We start from the raw sequence: 26,346 nt of genomic DNA on the forward strand, positions 1-26,346 counted from the left end.
CACTGTGTGAGCAAGTCCTGCTACAGTGCAGATGCTCTAATTCTGTAGCTCCTATTAAATACTCTATTAAAATGACCAAACCAGGCAAGTACTGAGGTGTTTAATAAATAACAGCTTGAACAACACAACAATAACAACATTAAAAGCTTGATTTCAATTTATATATATTTATATATACACATACTGTAAATATTTTCATATTGACTGTATAAATCATAAATATAACATGCAGTCCTCATAACTTAAACCAACCAGGACTTCTTGGACTGAGGTAGGGTCAGGGGCCAAAGGGTTGGATAGATGATGTGTGTGTAAGTGTAAGTGCAACTGGTTTGAATGCTATGGTCTACATTTGTGTTGGTGTGTAATGTGTATGCTTTGAGGTTGTGAAGAGAGTTACAGTATTGGCAATAATGCTGCAGTGGCTGTTTAAGAGGAATATGTGTGCTTGGTTCATAGTTCAGTGGTCAGGAGTCGTCCTCCTCAGTCAGTGCCCCAGTCTTCCCGCCCAAGACTTCCGGCTGAGAACACACACACACGCAGCGTTGATGCGGATAAAACGCCAAGCTGTCCGTTCCTCGAAGATGGTCAGGGCACTTACAAATATGTGTGTGTTGGTGCAATAGGAGTTCCAGTGGCGGCTGTCGATTCCGAGGCAGCCAGAGTTGCCTGACTTGGAGCCCTGTTTACCACCACGCCCCCCTGACCTCCCCCCGTTTGCAGTGCCGGAGCCCCTGTGCGTGGGTGATCGACAGGTGGTCTCATAGAAGAATTGTTTCTTCACCACATTGTTGATTGTAACGTTGGGCAGTACCGTCACCTCGTTCCCAGCTATGTCTGTGGCTCGCGTTAGGTTGCCCACCCAGGTATTTATGCTGTCGCACACCGAGTACTCGCCTCTGTGCATGGTGTGCGATCCTGCTCTGCGCCTGACCCTCAGCCCCCTCGTCCCTTCAGAGTCATAGTCCTCAGCTTCCAGCGCATCATGTGATGGGGCCACCTCGCTGAAGACAACACGGGGTGAAGGGCGGTAACGTCTCTTGGAGAAGAGCTTGGGGTCCACTACTGGGATGGAGGGGTCGGGGGGGGTGTTTGATGGAGAGTGCCTGATGGCAGGGCTCCTGTCTTTGGTGTAGGAAGTTGCTCGATGGGGCCTCTTGGTCCTGTGGTGGCTGGTCTTTTGATGGTCTTGTGAAGACTGGTGTTCAGAAAGGTGGTCCCCAGCTACTGAATGACGCTGTCCTGCTCTGTGATTGGCTCCCATCTGCTGTCCTACTTTGTGGTTGGCTGCCCCGGCACTCTGGGCCAATCCACCTCCCATGTTCAGTACAGCCTGGACGCCAATCAGTAGGAGCAGGACCAGTAGTGACGACCTCATGGGCACACGTCCTGAGGCAAGCACAAAGTTAAATTAGGTCTTTCCATCCATCACTGCATCTTGAGTTCAGTACCAGCAGAAAAGTTTGTACTATAACTTAGAGCAATAGATCACACAGTGTGGTGTCCTGGAACAAACCTAACCTATAAATTATCTGTAAGTAATAAATGTGGACAAATGAAGTTACCTCATAAGCTAAGCGTGACAGATAAGCTTCGGGAATTTAAAATATATCTTTATGTCTAAACCTCTGGAGAGCACAGACATATGTCGTCCTTCTATTACACCATAGTGCAAAGTGATCTAAATGTCTCTAGGGCGAAATTTTTATTTAGTTTATGATCCTTCCTCAATAGAGAAAGCATTGACAATATATGGGTAGTGTAGAGGTCTTGCTCACAATTAAAGTGATATTTATTTCCAGCCTAGTATGCATACAGATTGTCTTGGAGCTTCACTTCCTGTTCTCTCTTGTGTCCATGGCTCGGTTGTGTGTGATGAGTGGCGAGTATTTATGCTTACCTGTGGAATGTGTCCAGTTAAAGTGGGAGCCCCTGTGGACTCTAGAGCCAGACTCCAGTGCAGGCCGGGCCCCTCATACCTGCCATCTGGACCCCCTGAATCACAGCTCTGCATAAGACACATATACAGGCACATAAAACATTAGGCTCAAATAGGGCCGTGATTTACAGCAAACATTAAAAATGCAGCAAGATACAGAAGGCTTCTCCTAACAAATCATTCTCAGCATTCCATAAATTTCCTTGATTCAGGTAAATGTAAAGCTAAACCTCATTGCAATTTAAACTAAAATGCTGCATGTTGACTTTTTTATCCTGGAAAGGACTAGAAGAGTCTTTCACGGAAACTACGTAGATTAAACTAAGTGAAACAGTGTTTTATTTGTGAATAAATAATGGTAAAAACACTAAGTTTGCAGAAAAAGGTACAGTAGAAAACATCATGAAAGGTAAGTTATGATGACACTTTCAGGGTGATATTTCTTGTAAAAGGAAGTAGTAAATACATTTAAACATCTACAGAGAAGTCAAAGGAGCAATCTGAATGTTTAGACGATTTTTAAGAGCAGTGAAAAACTCTAACTACTTTCATCCTTCTTCCCCTGACACCAACATACACAGTTTACCATTATTTGACCTTCTGTCAGTCGAAGCGCACACATACACTCGCCATGTTTAAGCTTAGCCTCTTCATACATAGGAATGGATGGCATTTCACACCTCATTATATGTTACATATATACTTCATGTAAAGCACCAAAACATGCCTGTTTGACTGGTGAATGTTCCTACCCAAAGTCTTTTGCACATACGTGAGCTTGCTTAAAAGGTTGTCTTTATGAATACTTAGCATTCTTACATGTTGTAATGTGTATAAATAAACACACACCATCCGATACAACCACTCAAGTTCGCTGAGGTTTACTTACCTCAGTGTGTTTATTTTACTAGACAGCAGTCTGGCTGGATAAAGGCTATTAGTGATTGGAAAAGTTATGTAGTCTTATTACCTCTTGTTTTATCTGTGGGACACAGAACAAACATCTGAAATTTCCTTTATGCACAAGGTTTAACCAGAAGAGGTCACTGTTGTCTGCTCATATCACAACTCAAAGACAGCTTCAAGCAGCTGTCATTGGCTTGGTTCCGTTATAAAAAGCAAGTGAGCTCCATGAGAGAAAGTTTAGTTTGGCACTTTTCTACATGGCCACAGTGGAGAGCAGTACTAAAATAAAGTAAGTAAATAAAAAAAAAAGTAGTACATGTTTTTGGTATAATTTAGAGGAACTCTTACTGAAGCCTGTTTTTAATGCTGTGTTTACACACTCCTTCTGTTTCTGTTCTGTATGAGAACTACAGCAGAAATACTACTTCATCAGCTGCTACAGGCACAGTTTGATTTAAATTTACACAACAATGAAGCTCAAGGTCAAGTGGTGATATCGTTTGAGGAAACTGACCTAGTGCTGTCTTTTTAGTAATAGTGAACACAACATCATACACACACACACCAAACATATGGAGTTGGTCCAAGCAGGCAGCCACCTGATTGATCCAGGATGACGGGCAGCACATTATTTACATGGCCCAGGGTGAGCCGGGGGGATCCTAATGTTAAAAATATGTGGCTTGTGTTTAATGCCAGTGGAGCCAGCGTAAACACTGTAGCGCGGGAGCACAGGGGTCAGAATGGTTTAGAGAACACCTCTGACTTACAGGATTACTCCGGCACTGGATCAGGGCCTGTCTGCCTATCACTCTGGCCCTTTTTATACAAATACTCAAACCAGAACAGCAAACACTCGCATTCCAGCATACACACACAAGCTCGTGAGATGCTCCTGCGGTTGAACACAGTTTGGATCCAGTAGGCCAGTTTATTTTATGCTTTTACTCAATCAAGCCCAGACACTACTGCAAAGCCACAGTGGATTTTTACAGATATTCAGACAAATTTGCAGATTGTTGACATTAGCTGCTGGGATAAACAGCAAGCTGAAATGGGTTAATGGATTTTATACACCTCACCTACATATAGGCTATAGAACTAAAGGCAATTCATGATGGATGAACAAGCCCCAGCTTTAATTTGCATTTGAACTGCTTGTCTTCTTTAGTATACAGGTGGAACACTTTGAATACACAAGCATACACAAGATGTTTTGATTAATAAGACAAAGAGTAAGAGTCAGTCCAAATAATGACAAAGGTATTCCTAATCCATTTAAACCACAGAAATAACAGACACTGTATGGTTCATATTTCCAGACATATTTCCAACATACTGTACTAATACAAACTGGTATAAACAAAGAAGTTGTTTGATATCCTTGTGATTCATGGCTCGAACAGTTTGCACTGAGGACAGTGTTTATGAAAACAGTCATACAACAACAGCCGTATGCGGTTTACTGTCTCCTGCTTTAAAGGAGTTGACTTTCTCACAATAGGCAGACTGCACAGTTTTGCCAAACTGTAAACCAAAACAACTTCTGTAGAATCTTCCATTACTTTTATGATGGGATGACAGTTCAAGGAACTACAGTATATGGCACAATCTGATCTGGATAATAAAAGTGTGGTTCCCAGCCAAATTCCTACTGGTGTTGACTATGTAGTTTTAGTCTAGTCTGCCAGTGCACAAGATAATGATAAACTGATAAACTGGTGGACTGGAATACAGTAGCAACAAGACAGGTGTGCTGAGTAATGAGCAGCCTGCAACAGTGTGATCATGCATCAGTCTGAGGTTAGTTTACAGATAGCAGGGTGTCCTCCTTTGCCTCAGATGCATTAGTCATTACTTGTTAAAAGATGTGTAGGAGCAACATGTCGGTGGTTCTCTCAAACAAACACGTCTCTCCCACCGGGTGATGACAGCATCATCATATGAGGGGGTGAGAAAAGATACGGAGGGAGGACGAGAGAAAGGAGGCAGAGAGAAACAGAGAAAGGTAAACAGTTTTTCTGTGTCTCTCGTCAACGCGGTGCAGAGCAGTTCCTCCCGCTGTCATCCACTGGAAATAATTACTGAGAAGGATGACCGCCAGGTCAACTCGCTCTGTTTCACTTTTATACACATCCAAATGTTTAAAGATATTTAATTCAAAGAATATATCTACAGCTCATCAATCATTGAATAAGGCAGGGCCTTATAAGGGTTGGTCTTTGAGGACAGTAGTAGAAGGTTTAAGGTTGAATAGAGGTACAGCACAACTCATATGTGCATCATAGAAATTTGTTGTAAATGTGGTCCTTCTAATAATAGTCTGGTCAGTGTTTTATTCACAACTGTAATTAAAGTTTGTTTAAAAGCCTCACTGATCAGACTGGTTTTCCATAGTAGTGAAGCTGCCACATGTAACTAATACACAGGCAAGCTATGAATAAAGTTTATGTCATGCAGAATGATGTCAGGCAGCATCTCTTTAAAGCACAATTGTGCTACGCTTTCCAACTGTTAAGAGCCTGTCAGTCAACAGATTATGGAAATGGAAATAAAATAATATGTATATGCACACACAGTGGACAGTCCAAAAATATGGATTATAGATAAACACAAGAGGCTTATTATTGCGTTGTTCTATGGGATTTTCAGTCCTCTCATAACGTTAATGCCAACGCTGCTAGACAGACCTACTGTAGAGTGAACTGAAGCGTGTGTGAATTGTGATGTCAGCGATGAAAGAAAAGAAAAGTGTCTGTCTCGTCGTCTCGCTTCGTCTTCATGCTTGTAAGACATTTGCTGTGAGAACAAAGGCACCTGTTATGCATCAGGGATACTCTGAATAGCAAACTCTGCTGCTCTGACTTAAGGTCACAGGAAGAAAAAGATAAGCAGACTTAACCTGTTAAAGCACTTAACTGCATCCCTGTGTCAAGTCATGCAATACGCGCCGTTAAAATGCCGTGTATTGTATAAAGTGTGTAGTTTGAGCTGAACAACCTCTCCGAAGCGGAAAAAGAGAACATATGTGCACTTCTTGACATTGGCTTGTATTAGCATAAGGAGCACACTGAGAGCAGCAGTAAAACATACCTGGCATCTATGACGTATAGGTGGACCTTTTGCATCAACTGTATTTCTAAAATCAAGTAGCTTTTGAAAGTTTGAACTTTTAGTGGACTTAGCCCACTGAAGCTGCCAGCTCCACAGAATCTGGTAATTTACTGTATTAACATGCTGCCAACAACATATCTGAGCTACATCGGAGCCTCTGGGTTTATGAGCAACTGTTTCCAACAAACAAGTTTTCTGTACAGTGAGAAGGCCGATATCAATAACTTTCTGCAGTATCTGAAGTTCTTTTCATTGTTTTGATCAGCAGTTTATACTGTATTTATGATTGGCGCCTGTACGATTTTAATATACCAAACATTTCACACATGTGTTTCTTTTCATGTGATGTGGTAAAATAAAATCTGAAATATTTGTGAACTTGAGTATCTTGAGAATATCAGACAAGCAGGGAGCCAAGGTGGGGAAACTAAAAGGAACAGGCTTTGACAACGAGCCAGAGGTTTCTGCAGCTTCGTGCCTGTCTCTGTTCTTTCTGGTCTCTGTGTCAGTCTGTCTCCCATTTACCCAGGTCCTCCTCGTCCGCTCCTGAACGCCGATCTGAAGGCCATCTTTTCCCACAGTTACAAGGTAACTGCCCGGATGCGTGGCTGTTTCTGTGTCAAGCGGCGAGAACAGATTTCAACACTGTGCAAGCACACGTCTGCAGGTGCAGAGCACTGCTCTTGTGGGTTTTGTGGATGGTGTCCATCATTTACTTGTGCATGGAAAAAGGTTACACAACAGTTTATTGATCAGATTCCTCTCAATGGGAATCGGAGGTCACCGGAGACATACACGGCCCAGTCTTTTTTCTAACTTGGCAGTGTTAAAGCCTGTGTCTGTCTATAAATTTCCGATGAATTTAGAACACTACTAATAAAATGTATCCTGTGTAAGAAAATAGCAGCAGTAATGAACACACAAGTGCATGTTGTCCTTCTTTCTCTTTGATGTAGAGAGGCCCAGAGGCACGTCAGCATTGACAAGGCCGGTGTTTCTATCCAAGAGACTGAAACACAGTTCCAGGAACCACAGGCCTTCAGTCTGGCGTGTGCTGTGTCTCTTTGGCCTGAAAAATTGTTTAATCTTCATTTTATTTGGGATTTCACACTTCTTAAGCAATATATCATTCTTTATGCGCTTTATAACTTTAAGTTATTTCTTGGCAGATCACTTTTTTTACTTTGTAAGGGCAACCTGAGACAAAGCACAGACATGTCTACAGTGCAACCTCTGCCTTTCCTTTAACATCACACTCTGTCCTCCAATAATCAAGTATCAAAATGACTCATCATAATAGAAATACTAAATCCTTGTGGTATTTATGAAAGGAATCCAAAGAACACAACATTTATTGCTGGCATTCAGCTCAGCATTAATTACTTTCAGAGGAAAGGGGTGAGGAGCAACTGCAAAGTTAAACAATGCAGCTCATTGTTTAACAGTATTACAGTTTTTATTTTTTGTTGTTTATTAATGCGACTTAGCACGTTCCCAGAAGAAAAAGGCCGACTGTGTTTGAGAAATATGTTATTTGGTACAATAGCCAGACTGGCGGATTTGATGTTTGGGTAGACAGATCAGTCTAACCCAACAGCAAGTTGCCCCCCAGCAGCTGTGATGCACTGTATCTTATGACACCTGTTCACGAAGGCCAGCTAAACTTTTCAGATACTGGCCAATTTCATACTCCTGACTCTTATTTATTTCTTTCTTTGATGAATTGTTGTTTGTCCTTTTTATAATGAACTTCCTGCTACTGTGTTGAACCCCAGAAGAGCTTCAGGCTTTAGGTTCTGAGCATTATGTTTGTGTTAGTCAAAGACCTTCTGCTCCTCTAGCTCCCTTTGAACAAATGGGCCTGTCCCTAGTCCACCCAGCCCCTCTCTGCAGATGACCAAAGCACGTGGGAGGCCAGTCCCCCAGGCCTTGAAGGCAGGATGAACACAATGATTAACATGTTTTCCAGACCTCTAGTTTTTATGACCTTGACATTCAACAATCTTCTCATGACAAGTGGTTAATCTTTTGGCTTGGCCGCTGTAATAACTCCCCCTTCCTGGTGAGAATCTAAGATCCCACTGCGCAACAGTGAGAAGAGGCAGGCCAGAGGCAAGAATGCCTGTTTGGCTGTAGAATAAGTTGGGATGGACAGGAAGGAATGGGAGAGATCAAGGGATGGTGTGTGGTACACAAAGTGGCAGTGACACAGAAAAAAATCATCATTGAAAATCATGTGTAGTATGTTGTTCAAACACATCCTTTAGGAATGTGGATGCATATCAGCAGGTATCTGACTCAAACACTGAAACCGTGGTGAATTAAATCTGTTTCACATGAACATCATAGACTAAAGTGAGTGAGTCATCCGGCTTCTGTGCTGGAGTGTGATTCAACTCAGTGGATAGATGCTTTGAATGCATCGTTCACAGGTTGTACCCTTGGCTAAATCAAGCATAGAGATTTGACTTTGTGTTGCTGTAAACAAAGAGGCAGGTGATCCTCCGCTGAATGAGTCACACAGGCAAATTTTCGACAGAACAATTGAGGCATCGATACAAATTGACACATGCTCACTCAGTCGCCCAGGTTTTCCCTTCAGGCCCCACTAGCACTGCATGCTCACCCGAAGCCATGAGCATGGGTGTGGGCCCTTGCACGTTAATTGGGGATAGGTTGCGTAAGATATGCATGTACAGTATTTAAAGTTCATGCTTAGATTCAGTCATTTAATTGCACAAGGTATAATGATATTACATACTGTACGACAAGATTAAAAAAGAACTTGCAGTAAGTAGAACCATGTAGCTGTGTGTGTGTTGCGCTATGCCTTCTAATTTAATGGATTTGATGTTATAAACCTAATTCAATTTTCTTCTAGCTCTGGGGTTTGGGGCAAAAGGTCAATCCCAACAAGTGCGGCACCTTTGAAGAGTGTAGGGATTAGGTTTCTCACGCCAGGATAGTGAAAAGTCCTTTCTTGTATGATGACATTCTGCTGACATGTGCCCGCTGTGAAAAAAGGCTTGAATGCTAATTCAAAAATGCAGATCTTAGGAGGACATGTAGGTGCGGACGCCCAGGACGTGCTGAGTTGCTTTTTAACGACTATTGACCAGATTCCTATCACCTTCATGGTCCCCACAGGATAAATTCTTAAGCGCTTCATCAGCCTTAAAGCCTATTTTCTTTAGATTATACTAAAGTTAGCGGAACATGATTAACATTATAGCTATAGAAATGCAGGGTCACGTAGTAGCCGCCGTCAGCTGCAGTCTTTCAATCTGCTGTAACAGATACTACTTTTTCCTCAGTAATTGGTGTTAGATCTACTGTATTTTTATCAGATAATGTACTTTGTCAGGAATTCCCTGGAGAGTGTAGATAACGTGATGTTGTCTCTCTCAACTTTGCTTTAATTACAGTCTTTCCCCTCGTGCTGACGAGTTGACCCAGCCATTTTCTTTTGTTTGTGTGTGTGTGGTCTCCACATTGTTCTGTCGTCTCTCTTGGCTTCTGTGTTTTTCTGTCTTCCTATCTCTCTCTGTTTGTGCATCGCCCTCCCCCTCTCTCTTCTTTTCCTGATGTCAACCACCTGTCTGCATGGGACCTCCCAAGCCCGTCCTCTGTCTGTTAGCAGCACACTATGTTTAAGAAGAGCTCTGGTGAAAGAGGTGGAGTGGCTACTTTCCAGCATTTCTCCCTGTGCGTTTGACGTGTAGCAAGGTTTCAGATGAATGGATGAATGAATGAATTATTTACTGCTGAGATTGACGCACAAGCATCACAGCAAATCTATCCACGGAATGGCTTCACGCTGCATTCTCCTCCACAAAAGTCAGATTTAATCTGTACCCAAGACTGCAGCCAGATAGAGCAGATACTGTAGAAGCACAGCAGAGATTACATCTAGCTGAAAGCTCTAAAATGGAATAATGCTTAAATAATTTCTGCTGTTGTGTAGGAGACCAATCTGTTATGATTAGTGAGTGGCTCATCCTTCTACATACTGAGCATTCCCAATTCAGCATAATCCAAATAAGTGCATAATAACTTGTATCCTTGAGGCTAAGGCGTGTGTTTGTTTGATGCGTATCCAACACAAACCCACCTATACTGTACATACAAATGGCAGTTCTCAGTTATGTGCAAACTACACTCTTCCAGTGCATGTGTGGCTTAAATGTTTTTTTTTTTTGTTGTGAGAATGGACATTTACTTAATTTTGATAGTGCTAATGAACTCTTTAATATAAATAAATTATTTTGGGTGGTAAATGCAAACGTTTGAGTCTTTGAAGGGGATTTGAATATTTGGAAAAATCACACAAGTATTCATTTTCTGTTTGTGGCTGCAAGGGGGGCTTTCAAGTCCAGACAAGCTTTGGGCAACCTACCAATCAGGGATAAAGGGTAAGGAAAGCGAGAGTGAGCCAGTGTCATCACATCCGTCAAATATACACACACACATAAAAAGAGGTTGCGGTGAAACAATTCAAAATACCAGACGTGCACTAAGTCAACAGATTAAGACCACAGCACTGTTATTGTAGGAGCAAGAACAGCCTCAGTAATTCAGTGATTTATCAGCTACTGTGTGGTTGGTCTGCGTGCACGTTCATGAGAGGAGAACGAACCATAGCTGAAAGTCACAGAGGCATTTAATGTGGAATGAACAGGCATGTCTGCACATTTAGTTGTCATTTTTGAAGCATATGCAGTGTGCACACAGACATTTGACACACAAACACAAGCAAACATAGCCCTTTGATGGTGCACCTGTCAAAGTCAGATCTTCAACAATGAAACAAAGCCTAAACAGCCCTGGCTTCAGCTTGCAATGTATGGAAATGTCCAAACATAATTCTATTTTTCTTGATTTTGTACAGTGCACATGGAGTTGAAAACCGGGTCCATGTGGGGAAAAGGTGCTGAGACAGGAGAATCTTCTAGTCTAACAACAGTTCTCTCCAGCCCTATTATATTAAAATGTCAAACAATGTTAGCTGTGATTTTTAGTACATAAAATTTCTCCTAAACACTCAGAAAAATTGTTTGTACAGGAAACGCCAACAGGAATTAGAGCAGAGAGGAAGTCAGGAGGTGAAGTCACGTTTCCATCTTTTCCACTCTCTGCTCCTGTTCCATAGTGTTCAGGATACTGACCTGTAGCCAACTCCAGATGAGCATTTTCCTCCACAAACACAGACGTGACCCTGAGCCTGACCTCTAACCTTTTACCTCTCCCACTGACTCCAGACAGAAGACTTTAGTTGGTTCACTTTACACCAGATGTTTTTACCCCATTCTGTGCCAGACCTCTGCTCTGGAGACCCAATCTATACCCTCAGCAGCGCCTGATTACATTTTGACACTTCAGCTATCACCGCCACGTTTTTCTCTAGCACAGCAACTTTGTTCTAGATGGTTAGCCTATCTGTTCCTCAAATACATTGAAAGATAATGGAGCCATACAGTTTATTACACTGCTATATTCTGATATAGATTTCAAACCCCAGTTATTGTCCTATACCATCCACTGCAAACAAATTTAATTAAAATATTTTAAAATCATATGCTGCAAGTATTGCTGCTTAATTAATAATATCAGGCTAGCAAGGAAGAAGTAACAGTAGCATGATGTAGTAAAAGTTGTGATTAATGTGCCTGAAGCATTTGTGGTCTCATAAGAAATCTTGTAAGATGGCGAGATCAAACATTAACTCTGTGAACAAACCCTTAATTATTTTTTTGGTGCCAGCTGGCAAAGTCCCAGATAGTACAGTATTCATGTCAAGTTAAATCTGACATACAGAGCAATGTAGTACTCTGCAGCAAAGCATTAGTAATGTAACTGGAAGCGTATTAAGTAATGATGCATAGTTTCAGTCTGCCACATGCAGCAGGTTGGGAGCTGGATGGACAGTATGTGCATGTGGTCAATGCAACTAAAAGCACATGAGTCTGAGTGAACATAAACAAAACAACAGCAAACTATATGAAAGTAAAAGATGTTTACTTGCCTAAGCCCCCACCAGACTTTCCAAAACACTGTTGTCATGACGCCAGCATGTTACTACGTTGAGTTTTGCCTTTGACTGGTGTGGAAAATATGTTAACCCTACAGCATTCTTATGACTCTCGTCATTACAGTTTGTTAAGTAATCAAGAGAACTCTTTCTTTCTTTCTGTAAAATATTTGCTTTTTAATATTTCCATTCGTAGATTATTCTCAATCACTACTATAAACCCATTAAAACAAAATGAGCTCATGCCTTAAAGAATCTGGTTTCACGTGTTCGGCTCTTTAAACCACTCTCCTATATTAAACAACCTTAAATATATTTATATATTATATATTGGCTAGAGGTAATATGCAAACAGACAGATATGCAAAGAGGCCCATCACAGCATATTAATCAATGATTTTATGATTCTAATAATTTTAGTATGACTAGAATAATTGGTGTGGTGGGTTCCAGGCCCTGAGGTTAAAAAGCCACAGTTAAATTGATAGTCCAGGTGTACTGCCATAGCCTCTCCCCTCCCCAGGTGTCCTATACAACACTGCACAGTCTAGACAGCTCACATCATTTCATCCATTATGTATTTAAAGGGTGGATCTTCTCTCTGTCATAATCTGAGTGCTGTTCTATAGGTTGGCATGTGGGTTCATATGGTGGCTTGTGTCACGTCTCCGTATAGGACTGCAGCAAACATGCGCCTCCATTCACAATATGTTGACTGTTTAATTAATGTGAGGACTACTTGTCAGTAAAAGTAAAAAAAAATTGCTTGTGTTACATGATGGTATAGTTTCTGTAGTTTGTAACTGTCTAACACACACACACACACACACACACACACACACACACACACACACACACACACACACACACACACACACACACACACACACACACACACTCAATACATTGGTACTAACATAGGGAAAGCTGTAATTCAGCTTCAAAGGGAAACCTGAGAGCGTCATGAATAATCACAGACATCATTGTCTGCAGGGGAAAACAGCACTGTCCATCTGCCCTCCATTTATATACAGACACACTAAATGGCTTATGTGGACCAAGTCATTTTAACAATGCTGTTGTATGTATATATGGGTGTGTGTTAATCAAAATAATTCTAATTTCTATTTTTTAAGTCCATCTCATGTTACGTCACTTGTCTTTAGTTTAAAGGACAGATAACTAAATCTGATTTGCGGAAATGCTGGAGCTGTTTAACAGTGAAAGGCTTTAACAGCCTCTTATCTTGTCTATAAAACGATGTTAGCACCTGCACCTTATCCTTCACTGGTCTCTGGATGCGTGCCAGCTGTTCCAGAATGTTTGTGTCACAATGACACAACACGTAACAGTGGAATATTCCTCTTAGCTATGTTTTCAATTCTATATGCACAAACATCCACACAGAGTCAATCCAATTCGTAAAGCTGACATTTACAATGCAACAAAACAAATGCAACTGAGAACTTTAAAAACCTTCTCTCTGCATTATTCTGTCTAAACTGCCTGGAAGTACAGGATCAGTTCAGATGTTATGTAAGATATATAGCCAAACGGAGGTGGCTTTCTCTTTCCATTTCCTCTGTGGACCAATAGTGAGGTGATGAAAACACAGTAAGCTCCTCAATGGGAAAACACTGGCAGCAAAGTTGAAGCTCATAAACAATTTTAAATTTTAGGCAGACTGGAGCACCTATTCCTCCAGAGAGCTTTACTTTGCTGGTCTACCATCAGACTTTTGATAAGTTTTTTTTCCCTTTTTTTATTTGACACAGATGTGCACACATGCAGGACATGCACATATCATGACATCTGCTTTACTATTTGGCAGGTTTATGAACCGTAGCCCAACAACACCTGCATTATTTTCACATGTTCTTTAGAAATAACACGGCACATTTAACATTGCTGACCGAATGATTGCACCTAAAGGACACGCTTGAAGCCTTTGGTATTTGTTTGTGTGTCTAAATGTTGGTCCGTGGTGACATTCCTCTACTGTCAACGACTGAAAGGAATTCCCTAGTAGGAGTGGCAGGCATGAGGTCTGTGTTTAGCACACACTCTTGCGCACACACACACACACACATACACACACAATTATACACACATATATATCAGAATACAACAAACCCATTAAGTTCACACCCTTGCGAGCACTAAATGCTTCATATTGGACATTGAAGTTCATTAGATTCTCCAGTTCTTTTGAGGGTTGTGTAATATGATAGGAGACAAAGACAGATAGAAAAGAAGGTAGAGAGAGACTCAGAAAAAAGGGGGGAGAGAGAGAGAGAGAGGGAGAGAGAAAGAAGGTAACCTGATGTCCCATGAGTTTCCTGAACAGTGAACGGGTTCCCATTGAAGTCTGGAGAAGCTCTCTTCTTCTAATGCCCACCTCTGTTGTTTCGTTTCTGTCTAAACTCTCTCCTCCTCCATCCTCTATCTCTGTCTGCTTATCTATAACTAAAGGTTGAAGAACAGAGCAGCACAAACTACGTTCATCACTCAGCAAAGTTTAGTTAGTAGCTCCTCGTAATCAGCTGTAATTTGCTCGCCCCCCAATGGACATTGACTGGCTGCTGTAGAGTTCAATTCAAATTCATAGGCTCCACTTTCACTTAATGACAGGTATCAAAAAAAATAACTAAACTTTGTTAGAACCACCCTCTGGCTTTTCTCCATGCTACATCCATTCTCCGGCCCCTCAGCACTCCACATACACATTTACACTAAGGTTTATTAGGAGCTTTAAAACAAGGTGGGACTCACCTCCCTCCCTGGTAAATCTTCCTCTTTTCTCTCTCCAGTGAGTGAAAGATTCCAGATAAAATCTGATATATTCCACCTCACTCTCTTCAGGCCTGGAGTAGAATTATCCCAAAGTCCAAATCCTGCTCCTGCTTTTACAGCTGTGAATCCAGGTCTTTGACCATCCACTTCTGTCTGCCTCCTTCCCACAGTCCTTGGGAAATGGATTGTTCTAAAAGTTTAGTAAGTGGAGTCCCATCGCTGCTCCCTCCCTCCTGTGTTACCGCAGGTCCTAGTGCCTACCCATTGCACATGCCAAGTAAAAAAAAAAAAAAAAAGTGCACAGCTGCTCATAATTTTCACCTACATCTAGCTGCTGTTATTCATTCCCTCCTTCCATTCACCGCTTCATTCATGTTTGTCTGTGTTACGCAAACCAGTGGAAATAAACTTTCACCCGAGGGCGATTCAAGCTAATGTCATGTGAAACTTGACGTCACGCCGAGCTCAGGTTTTGCCCTTTGCCGTGAAAGCTGCTCAAGATTGTTGCTGTTGTTCTTCATCTGAGTCACTGCTGACTTGGCACAGATGCCTCTGCATGTCAGACTGACGCGATGCTCAAGCCACATGTGGTTAAATCAGCAGCATCTTTGGTGTGATGGATGATTGTGAAAGCGAGCTCAGTTATCAGCTATATGTATTTGTATTTGAGTAGTAGTAACACGCTGCCTTGTCATTTCCTAAAGGCAGGCATTGCAACTTCTTATGCAATTCAGAGTTCATTTCAGTTCACATGCACAGTCCGAGGCTTACAAGAATCGAACTTTGATGGTCTGTTGCAAACAGGAATTCATTTCTGCTACCTGTCAATAGAGACAATATGGGAAAATAAAGCAACAAGTTGATGTGAACCATGCAACTGTGATACCCCATCACTCTAGTAGAGATCGGCCACACCCTACATTCAGTAGTGCTTCAAGGCTCCAGTATCACAACAAAACCTTTCTGGCATTTTCCCCCTCTCTTGTCTACTCATCTGTAACTTTCTATCTGTGTTGCTTTCTCCCTGCGGTGGAGTAGTGACCTGTTCAGAGTGTACCCCGCTCCGTGCCCAGTGACCGCTGGGATGGGCTCCAGCAGCCTGGTGACCCTAATGGGTTTGGATAATGAATGGGCAACTTATTTTCTCACCCTCATTCTGGTTCTACGCGTTGGTCTCTTTCACTGCCTCTCGCTGACCTGAACCGTATCGCTGACAGAGCCCCTGGCGTTGAGCAGACAGCCATCTCATGCCTCCGCTCTGATAGACAGAGAGAGGGAAGAGGCAGAAAAATGAGAGAAAGGAAGGATTGTGTGTCAGTGTCATCCCTTTCTCCTCCTTTGGGGACAATGAAAACCCTTTTACTTCAGGTTGAAATACTGCTGCTGTGTCGGCATTAATGAGACAACTTTACTGGATGTACTGTAAATGAAGAATGATGTGAATGATGCTGAAAGAAGTAGCAGGTAGCGTTTTTAGAGAGGCCTCTTTTGCCTGATGAGGCCTGAGCCAAGTGGGCATTTCCTTAAAGCTGATGTGGCCTTTTGGAGGTTTTGTGTGTGACATTTCTGGCTGGGGTATGTGCGTGCGTGGATGTGTACAAGCTTGTGTCACTGTCAGAACTGCCTTGGCCCTTGTTATCGAGATGGAGTTTGAAAGGGGAAACCCCAGATGGTGAACTCTGACCTTGCACAGCACTCCGGAGTGAGAAAAGCTCAGAAGGGGCGAGCACTTTGAGCCGGGTGGGTGGAGAAGAGGTTAAGAGTGCACCGATATCCTCATATTTCAGGCATTTGGACGCTGGGGCTACTTCATTGTGTCTGTGCGTTATTTTGACCTGGTTTTAGGCGTCAACATAAATAAGGGTAATTTGAAAATTGGTTTTGCTTATTTCGTTTTGTATTTCCGTATTATAGAACTTGTGAGGTGGTGAGAAGCAGCTGTTGAGTAACATAAACAAAATGAGTTGTCTGTTCCAAAGCATAATAAATGTATCTGACCCTTCCCTTGCCCATTTCGCCAGGCATTTCTGTGGTTGCATCAGGATTTGGAGCAGTAAACCGCGCCGTTAATTATTATTACACAGCACATGTTGTATGTTACACTATCTGCGATGAGTCACACTCCAGCCCCAGCGTGTGCTCGTCTACAGCTCTATAAATTCCATTTAATACCTGCAAAGACTTGAATGGTTGCTCCACTGTGTAATTATCACAAGGAGCAGTGTTTTAGAGTTTGTGTTATTTTCTGAACGACATATTTCAGGTAGAACCATATAGTGCTACACGTACCCTCATTGTTCTAAATCAGACTAATGCTTTGATTTCTAAATGATGTACGTCATTGATACTGGAGAGAAGTGGCTGGACGGGTTTCTCCTTGGCACAAAGATGTATAAGCACATGCCCACTCATCTCAGTTATTCCAAGAATGAGATAATATTTCTTTGAAGTGTTGTGCGTTTCTCTTTATTAGGTTCTTTCATCATATAGGTGCAAACTAAAAGGTTCTGTTTACCTGGAAAAAAAAGTCAAACAAATAAACGGATCTAAAATAACAAAAATAATTTCTTATTTAACTGGAGCTTTGAGGATAGGGTGTTTTTATGTGACAAGGTTTTATCTTATTCATCTCAAAATATAAAAGAAAAGTTTTTAGATTGTTCGGTGTTTGATGTTAAAAGAATGTACAGCCTGTTGAATTGCCACCAGTAAAGTGGCACTTTTCCTTGGAACTATTTTCTACTGAAAAGTGAAACCTGTTGATTGTGTGTTGTGAATAATACAGTACATGTACTTAAGAGTAATAGTAGGTTTGCTTTTGGAATAAATGCTTCTTAAAAGGAGCACTGTACACTAGGTTTTGAAAAATTATAAATAAATGGGTGTAAGTTGCATGAGAGTCAGACATCAACCTCCTAACAAAAATAACCTGTTTAAATAACCTCATGTATCTACTGTTGGGATGCTGGCATTTATAGCTGGTCTCTCTTATGTAAGCAGTAGTCAAATTCTCCTTTTCCCTTAACATTCATTGAAAGCTGTAAAGTCCGTCAATAATTGAGGCTTTCTGGCCCAGTTGTTCATGTGTCACGGGGAAGACGGATGAATGGCTTAATTTCACGTACACCTTTGTTGGCTGTGTGTACTGTGGTTGAATACGTGTTATGTGCGTGTCGTCCGGCACGGCGACTGAATGGCTGTTCCTCCGTGCATTGTTGAGACAGAGGGCCTGTCCTCCTACACCCTCATCATGGCCATGCGTGACGCATCCCAGAAGCCTCTTCACTCATTGACTCTTCTGTCCCTTTCCTCCCACGACCTCGCTAGGCAGAATCCCGCTATTGTCCCACCAAGGACGAGCCGCGGTGTACACAGGCCAGCAAACAGCCAGGCACCATACACGATGCACAATATGTACAGATGGAGTCAAAGTCAGTATACTCTACATGTACCTGGGCCTTTTGGAACAAATTGCATTGGCAGCATGATATCGAATGTTTTTTTTACAAGCTGAATACTTTTCCAGTTGTTCCCAGAGTTTGCCCTTCAACCCTAATCTCTACTCAGAGACTTTCATTAAACCCAGTCTCCCTGTGTGTTTATGCTTTTCTGTCTGTTACTGTGGTTCTGTGTACTGGTTAAGTAAGTGTATTAACCTTTAGCCTCTCTCACCATTGTTTTTGGGACGTGCCCCACTGCTACTGAAACCCGTTCCCAGAGATTTTGGTAAAATGTTGAATCTACCAACATCTTGTGTTAATTTTCAACTGGGTCTTTGCCAAACACAAGGGAGGAGAGTAATGCTTAAAGATCATAAACTTTTGTGTGTCCCACTTTTTATGCGGACAATGACGACACATGATGTTAACAGTAGGCCGGTTTTAAGTTGAAAATTCACATCTTTTTAACATGAGAAATATATATAGATTACAGTATAAAAGGTTGTTGATAAAGAATCTTAAAAGATAAGTTCAGTAGCATGTCATTATTGTTGTCATGTATGTCTGCAAATGGGCGTCTGTCATCTTGTAAGCATTGTTGTCATTCTTTACCTATAGATTCATGGCTATTAGTGTCTGAAGAAGCCAACTTCATAGCAGGCTTCTTTATTGGCTGGTTGTTTCTTACACACTGAAGGCATTGTGCCCTGTAATGGAGCTCTGGCCTCAGAATCTGTTGCTCCACAGCTCACAACTCGTAGACATGTAGGCTGCCTAAAAACACATTGTTGCAGTTGGGTACACTTTCAGCATGCACATAGCAGATTTCCACACAACTTTATACAACTTTCACAGACAAGAGTCAGTAATAATTTTAACAAGGCATCAAAAATGTAGGAGCAGATTCAAGTTGCATGTAGTCACATACTGTACACAGTGTATCTCATGTGGAACAAATCTAAAAACTGAAACCAGTCATGAGCAGGAAATCACTTGGCTCACATCTTTAGCAACATATCAAACTCTACTTTGTGGGCAGCTCTACAGCAGCAATCACACAGTTATTCCCAAGACACTGCAAGGACTAACTTTCCTGATGGTATCCAAGTTTCACCAGGTTTTCCCACCAACTTTTTTCCCTTCAGAAAATATGTTCTTTTTTATACAGAATCCATTGATGTGAGCCAAAAGATGTCAAAAACTCAGAAATGTGAAACTTCTTGACTCACGTCCTATCACTTCTCACGTCAGAACATGTCCCCTGATGTCAATGCACCATACCTGATAACCAATAATTATTATGTTCCAATTTGTCAAAGACTTTTTCACATCCTTTGCGTTCTTGCCAACAAACCCTCAGTCTCCTACAAACCAAACAAGTGACAACCATCGAAACTAATTTCCAAATTACACACCACTGATATCTTTTATTCATGTTGCAGCACATCTACGTGTTTTCCACATTGATCAGTGAATGGTCTCCTTTTGTTAGCACTATTTATAGAGTTGAATATTGAAACATGCAAGTAAAAGGTCTACTGGAGAACCCAGAGTTTTCTTGGTGTTTTCCTCTCACAGGTTCTGGCACTTTCTGCATGATACTTTTAGTTTTAGAAATGTTATCTCCAGGATCAAGTGTACAACAAACTTTGTACAATATTGTTCCACTATTAAAATGTAGAATTACAAAGTCAGCAACTAACTGCTTTGGACAATGTTTGAAATTCAAATTGTTTTACCAGTAATGGTAATAGTTATTGATGCACAAAACCAAAAGTCTTGACAATTAAAAAGTCATTTAAATTCCATCACATTCACAGATCGATGAGGAATTTTACTCTATTTTTGTTAAATATCTGAAAGAGGCTTTTACTAACATTAAAAAAACAACAATTTTTTCAAATCATAATCATTTAAAATGCAAAAGGACAGGAAGGAGAAAGAGATATCTTTCTATTTTTAAAAGAAGTAGGAAAACCAAAGTCGAGTTGCAGACAGAGTTGGGGGGTTGGTAAGTAGCAGGGGGGTGAGAAAAGGGAGGAAGAGTGAGCTGTGAGTTTAAAGAGACACCTGGGAGAGGAACAAAGCAACAGATGGCTTGGGTTTACTCCTAGGATACACAGCAGAGGACATATTAAAGGGTTAAACCGGGTCAGAATATACATTCTTGTATACACACTCGCATACACAACAGACACTGAGATGCTCCATTAGCAGCTAATGCCACAGTGTTGTATAGCGCATGGCAGCCAGCAATACTGTTACTGGCATTACAGGGAACAGTATTGTATACTCATGATCAAAGGTTATACATATAAAGAAGGGCAATCCCAAATGGGTACTGAACACACAAGTCACAAGTTCACTTATAATCATTTTATGACACCAGCATGTGCCCTGCTCTGACTATTCTCAGTCTTCCAAGCAGGTAAATTATGCCTGATGATTCTAATTCGTTGTTTAAAGCACAGGGAAAAAGAACTAACAAAAGTGAGTGTTGAGGGAAAGCTCTGTTACCACCCCCACAAAACTATTAGCAAACCTCTAACCAACTGTCGAAACACTCCCAGTTTGCGAGACACACCCTCTCCAGTCTCAATGGAATAGCATCCAAGGTGAGAGCAATAAATAAACAATGACGCTTCTGCTTGTTTTCATACACAATGTGGACAGGGCTGAGACAAGTCACAGTTTTACTATGTCAAAGTAGAAGTGAACAATAACATTTATGGTGTGAGCTCAGTACAGTAGACAAAAACGAAATGACATTCTAATGGACCCAAAGCTCAGCTTATATTAGGATAATCAGTAGCTTCCGGTGTGACTAAATGTCCGGGGAATTTAATTCACAGCTATAAAATAGACAGAAAAAACACCTTGTGTTTATCATCCAGTTGACTACTGTAGTAAACATAGAACCACAAACAAATACCCTGTGGCATCTTCATGGTTACAGTGTGTCATTCTTTTAAAATGCAGCATTAACCTTGATCTTTACAACTGTGAAAGACGTCTTTTTTACCGTCTTTGCTGGTTCGTTGCTAGTGCTGGTACATCACTGCCACCTGTAGATCAGTGAATCAATCATCTGATGTCATGCATATCACATAACAATCAAGGCAGGGACTTCCATGCAAATGAACTACCTTGGAATACCTTTACTACAAATACTCATCGATCCTGTCTCCTGGAAAACAGATTAAAATACTGTAGTCATTCTGAAGATGTCTATAATCTTGCTGTAAAATATCCACTGCTAGTAATTAAAGCTGTTCTGTTTAGTCAGTAATGTTAAGTAGTTAGTGTGTTGTTCCGTACAAGTGATTTTAGATACAATGTGTTTATAACTTCTAATCAAAAACATAAGCTTGTCCATTCTACTGGGATTTTGGGCAGAAGACCAGAGACATGATAGGGGTGTAACAAAGTAGTACTAACATGTGGTTTTGGCTTTTTCAAAAAACATTTGGTTTTGGGCTTTTCATGAAATTTGTAATGAGTAAGCAGAATATTGAATGTCACAAGCCTTATTTTTATACCAGTAATAATATAGTGGATGTCAACAACTCGTCTTTGTTGGCATGAGAAATATGACTACAGAAGATATGAGAAAACCACAGAACATTGATTAATCTATCGATGCCTCCTAGGGAAAAATGGAATGGCTAAAAAGTTGAACATGAGGAACTAGACTGGCTTTTGTCAATCACACAATCATATAGCAATTATGGGCCTTATTTTTGCACAGGCATGATGCCAGTTCTTGTGCAAATGCAGCTCTTATGCAGTTTTCCCTAATGCTAGTCTCAGTAGCTAGGCTGTTGTTTTGAAATTTCGCTGACACTGGGTTAGCATGATTGTGACACAAGATTGAACACAATAAGTCTTAGGCTTCTCTAAAAACATTTTTTCTAAAACATATACAATCTGAAAATTGCTTGAAAAGGGGTCACTATTCAAGTTTGCTCCCCTCACTCTGCTCTAGACTTTATACTGAAAGTGTTATGGTTACGGTTAAAAGAGTTCTAACTGACTTGACTGACTGATCCACAATGTCTAAATGAGAAATACCAGTAATTAAATGTAGGCTCAGAGTATAGGATGTTGTAACAGGACATAATCAACCCTACAATAAAATAAACATGATGAAGATTTCTCTCTAAGACAGCTCAGCCTCTCTCTTCCACTTCCTGCTTTTAAGGGAGATGAGACTAACTGATGTGTTGGCAATTATTGACTTCTGTAACAGCTTTTAAACCACTCCTCCAGGTAATAACATATTCTGCTTGTCTTCCATTGTACTGGCATCTGGTTGTAACACAAACATTGTTAGTCATTAAAATTGCAAAAAGATTGTTGGATCCGCCCACAGCGCCTTCCTCTAGAGAGATTGGGTTGTGTATTGACCTTACCTGGTTTCTAGAAGTCTGCTTGATGTAAAGGTTTTATGAGCTCTTAGACCGGCTTCATTGGCCTAAACTGTCTTTTATATGTGTAGACAAAAAGAGTGCTGTGTCATACTGAGACTACAAAAGGGATTAGATGAGAAATACCAAAATAACACATAAGATGTAATGGAAATGAGCTCACCAGCTTGCTCTGGAGCCACGAGAGACGGGAATGAACAGTGAGTCAGTACAAATAAGTCACAAATGCATGGGCCCGCAAGGGACATGCACCAGATCTTCTACAGTATGTCCAGGCAGGTCTTTAAGTCCATTTTTGTCATTTGTTTAGATCTACAGTAACTAAAGCAAATAGTTCAGTGGAAAGCCCTGGATGTCGTGAATTACCGATATAAACAGTGGCATCAGTAATATTAGGAATTCCTCTGAACTCTTGTGTTACAAGTAGTTGTTGCTACTAGAAGCATGTTCTGTAGACAACTCCTAAATGTTTCCAAACAAACAGAGGAATTAACTTGTCAACCGCCAAAGTATTCTCCCGAAGTCAGAAAAAGTAGTGCCTTCCTCCAGCAGTTCTCTAAATAGTTTCTAGAGGTCTATCTGTTGTCAGCATAACAAAGGTTATTAAATCTCTTTTGCTATTAACATTTTTATCATATCATCATCATTTTATCATATTTGTCTGTACTGTGAAATGAATGTTAGATTGTAAGTACAGTGGATTTACTGAGCTACTAGTGTAAAACCATTGGTATGGTCCTTGTAAGTGCCTCGGTTCCTACATGTGTGGCAGCGTGTAGTTAATGTCTGACAGACAGCAGGGCTGGGACTGGCCTGCAGGACTTAGTTACAGTCATAAACAGAAACCCAGAACATATCTGCTGTCTCACTGTAGCTACTATCTGCTACTTCAAATAGGCATCTGCCAAAGCTATTATCGCTCCATGGTGAGTTTTTTCCAAAGTTATCAAGGAATCTAAACTAAAATGGAGAAAATGTACTGACCTGACTCCACCCAAATGTAATTTTATTCACATTTTATATGATAAATTATTGTTTATAATATTCTATTGCCTCTGATGCTTGTTGACCCTTGGATAAGAGAAGCTTATACTGTATGGCCCAGCCATTTTATTTATCCCTGTTTAATGATGACGCTGTCTATTGTAAATCATGGTCAGTAGTTTGCCATTTACTTTTTCATTTCATTCATTTTTGCGAAATTAATAAATCAAACTCTGATTTTACTCAATGTCATCTTTTTCACCGGACTTATCACAGATTTTTTTTTTTTTTGAGTGCCTTTTGTTAGTCAAAAAGTAAGCCCTAAGATGTCATCATTTAAACACTTGCTGTATTTAAGTGGAAAAGAATTGAGATGTTTTCTGTCAGAGTAAAATATGTTAATACTAACCTTTCCATAAAATGTCATCATTCACTCCTGAGGCGTGTGTGCGTGCTTCAATGTGTGTTCCTCATTTCTTTCTAATCCAAGAATCACCTTCTGTCCTTGAGATGGCTGCCAACTGTGTTTGTCCAGCCAAAAAATCATGCTGATGATATCAAATTCATGTCTAATTACCTACTCAGAGAGCTACTCATGCACCTAAAGTGAAGTAAAGGTATATTTGCTGATTTGAATCCTCTGAGACAAATGTTCTTTGCGTTTCATTATACTTGGCATCGTTTGTCATTTGACACAGTGATAGCTTTGGACAGATGTTCTCTTCAAACACACATCTGTCTGGTGATTTGAAATACTTGATGTACGGACTTCTCCTTGGGTGAGAGAGGCACATTGAAATACTCATGAGTTTCCTATACACTGAAGACGGTGAGGGGTGGGGTGTCGCAAAACACTGCAATAGGTGGAGAATGAAAACCATCATGGAAAAGCTGCAGGATGATGGCTGCAGTTATCCTGAACTTGTGGTTAGATAATAGCTGGAATACGTTCTAAACACAGTTGTCATCTCAGTAGAGACTCGGTTGGAGTGAGTTGTGGAATATGTCACACAGATGTTAACTACAAAAGTCTGCAGAAAATGGTGATCAACTCTTCCAGAATGTCTTCATAGTGACCATGTTGAATGTAGAAAGCATCAGCAGAATGGAATGAAGCACCTAATCGATCCTGAGTGACTGGAAATGATGTGGAACCCAGACAGAGTCTCACCAATCCGCTGTTTCCGCTTTGGGTATGAATTAGACTGGTATTTTCAGGAAGTCGGAATTAACTTGTGTGCTTAAACGAAAAACTAGGTTTTCATTTTATTTTACTGTTGGTTGTGTGCGGACATGTCTCTGAAAGTCTGTGTGTATTCTTGGGTGGTTAAAGCTTGGCAGACACACCCTGCCTCTGTGCCAGACACTTCTCTAATCACCATAGGTCACTGGAGTTACATGGCTGCTCTCTAAGCCTCTTTAACTGAGAAAATATGTCAAGGCTTCAACCTGCATTCACCACAGCGCTCCATCACTTCACTCAAAGATGGGAACTGTTTCATAATCATTTCATTATGGACCCCAAAGAGATTTCAATATCCTGTGTCGACTCGATGCAGGCGGAGCTGCTTACTATGTTACACCAAACCTTGCTTTAAACATTTCCAGCCTGCGTTTATAGCCTTTACTTTCATAGTAACTGCTATTTTTCCATTGGACTAATTAGTCATGTGCTGGATTCTCTGCAATATAAAAGTCTCGCATCTTCTTGTTCATTTAGGACAAATCGAGTATTCTCTTAAGTTTAGTCCTTTTATGTAACATAACAATTAAGGTTTAAAGAAAATCCAACAAGTCCTGCGTCGACCAACAGCAGATTACTCATCAAAAGTTTATTGTATTTTGTTTACAAATTGCAAGATCTCGCTTGCAATTATATACAGTAGCCCTGGAAAAGCAATAAACGCAGGCACGATCCTAGGCGACAGACCTGAAATCCACCAAAAAGCCTCCAGTAAGGCTAAAATCCACCAGGAACTGAGGAGGTGGAGAGTGCTAAAAAAATTCACTATGACCAGACCAGAACCAGCTTGGCTAATTGGAGTCGCTCCTGATTCCCTGTAACACTCATGTTGTGTATAGAAAGAGAATATAAATGTTTCTGCAATGACTTCCCTTTCAAAGCGTTCCTGCTTCAACTATGTTGAGCTTCAGATGGTTGGTACTAGCATACGCACGCGTTAAACCACACTCTCCTGTTGTTTATTGTTGTCAAGCAGTGAAACGGTGCCTCTGAGTCATAAAGATGTCTCTTTCACTCACTCCTAACCTAACCGGACCACCCACCTCTCAATCACTCTGCCACTCATTGTCAGAACAGTTACGTCTGTTTCCTTCAGTTTACCGGCGACATCTCAAATGCAATAAAAACCTGCCACGAAAACATGAAGGGAAAAGTGTAATTCTAACCATGTAATTGGGAATTTTTGCAATGCTTCAGTCTATAGGCCAATTTGCAATATGATTCTCTAGGCAGTGAAAGTTTGAGAGTTGGTTTCGCTACTGTGCGAGACTATGCAGGGGAAAAGCTTTCTGGTCCAGACTTGTCATTTGTGTAATTCCAGAGTCATACTTTTCACTGTGGAAATTTCTTCCAGCACTTTCATCTCCTTTTTTAATTTTGACAAGCAAGCAACAACGAATATTTGTAATATGACATCAGTATAAACCAAACAATGCGTAAATCGTGCCTCGGGGCGTGCGTACGTGTGCGCA

At 40.9% G+C, this 26,346-nt stretch overlaps 2 protein-coding genes across 2 annotated transcripts in view; one reads left to right on the forward strand and one right to left on the reverse strand.

Moving 5' to 3' along the window:
• LOC114858451 (potassium voltage-gated channel subfamily A member 3) overlaps positions 1–26,346 on the forward strand; it is a 51,775-nt gene that overhangs the window by 734 nt on the left and 24,695 nt on the right.
• On the reverse strand, positions 85–15,361 carry ngfa (nerve growth factor a (beta polypeptide)). Its single transcript, XM_029155724.3, has 3 exons — positions 14,760–15,361; positions 1,901–2,008; positions 85–1,389 (listed from the first exon to the last, which is right to left on the reverse strand). Exon 3 carries the CDS (start codon positions 1,376–1,378, stop codon positions 488–490), a length of 891 nt encoding a protein of 296 aa, XP_029011557.1. The 5' UTR covers positions 1,379–1,389; positions 1,901–2,008; positions 14,760–15,361; the 3' UTR covers positions 85–487.

The sequence above is a fragment of the Betta splendens genome, chromosome 7, assembly GCF_900634795.4.
Source record: "Betta splendens chromosome 7, fBetSpl5.4, whole genome shotgun sequence".
Taxonomy (NCBI): Eukaryota; Metazoa; Chordata; class Actinopteri; order Anabantiformes; family Osphronemidae; genus Betta; species Betta splendens.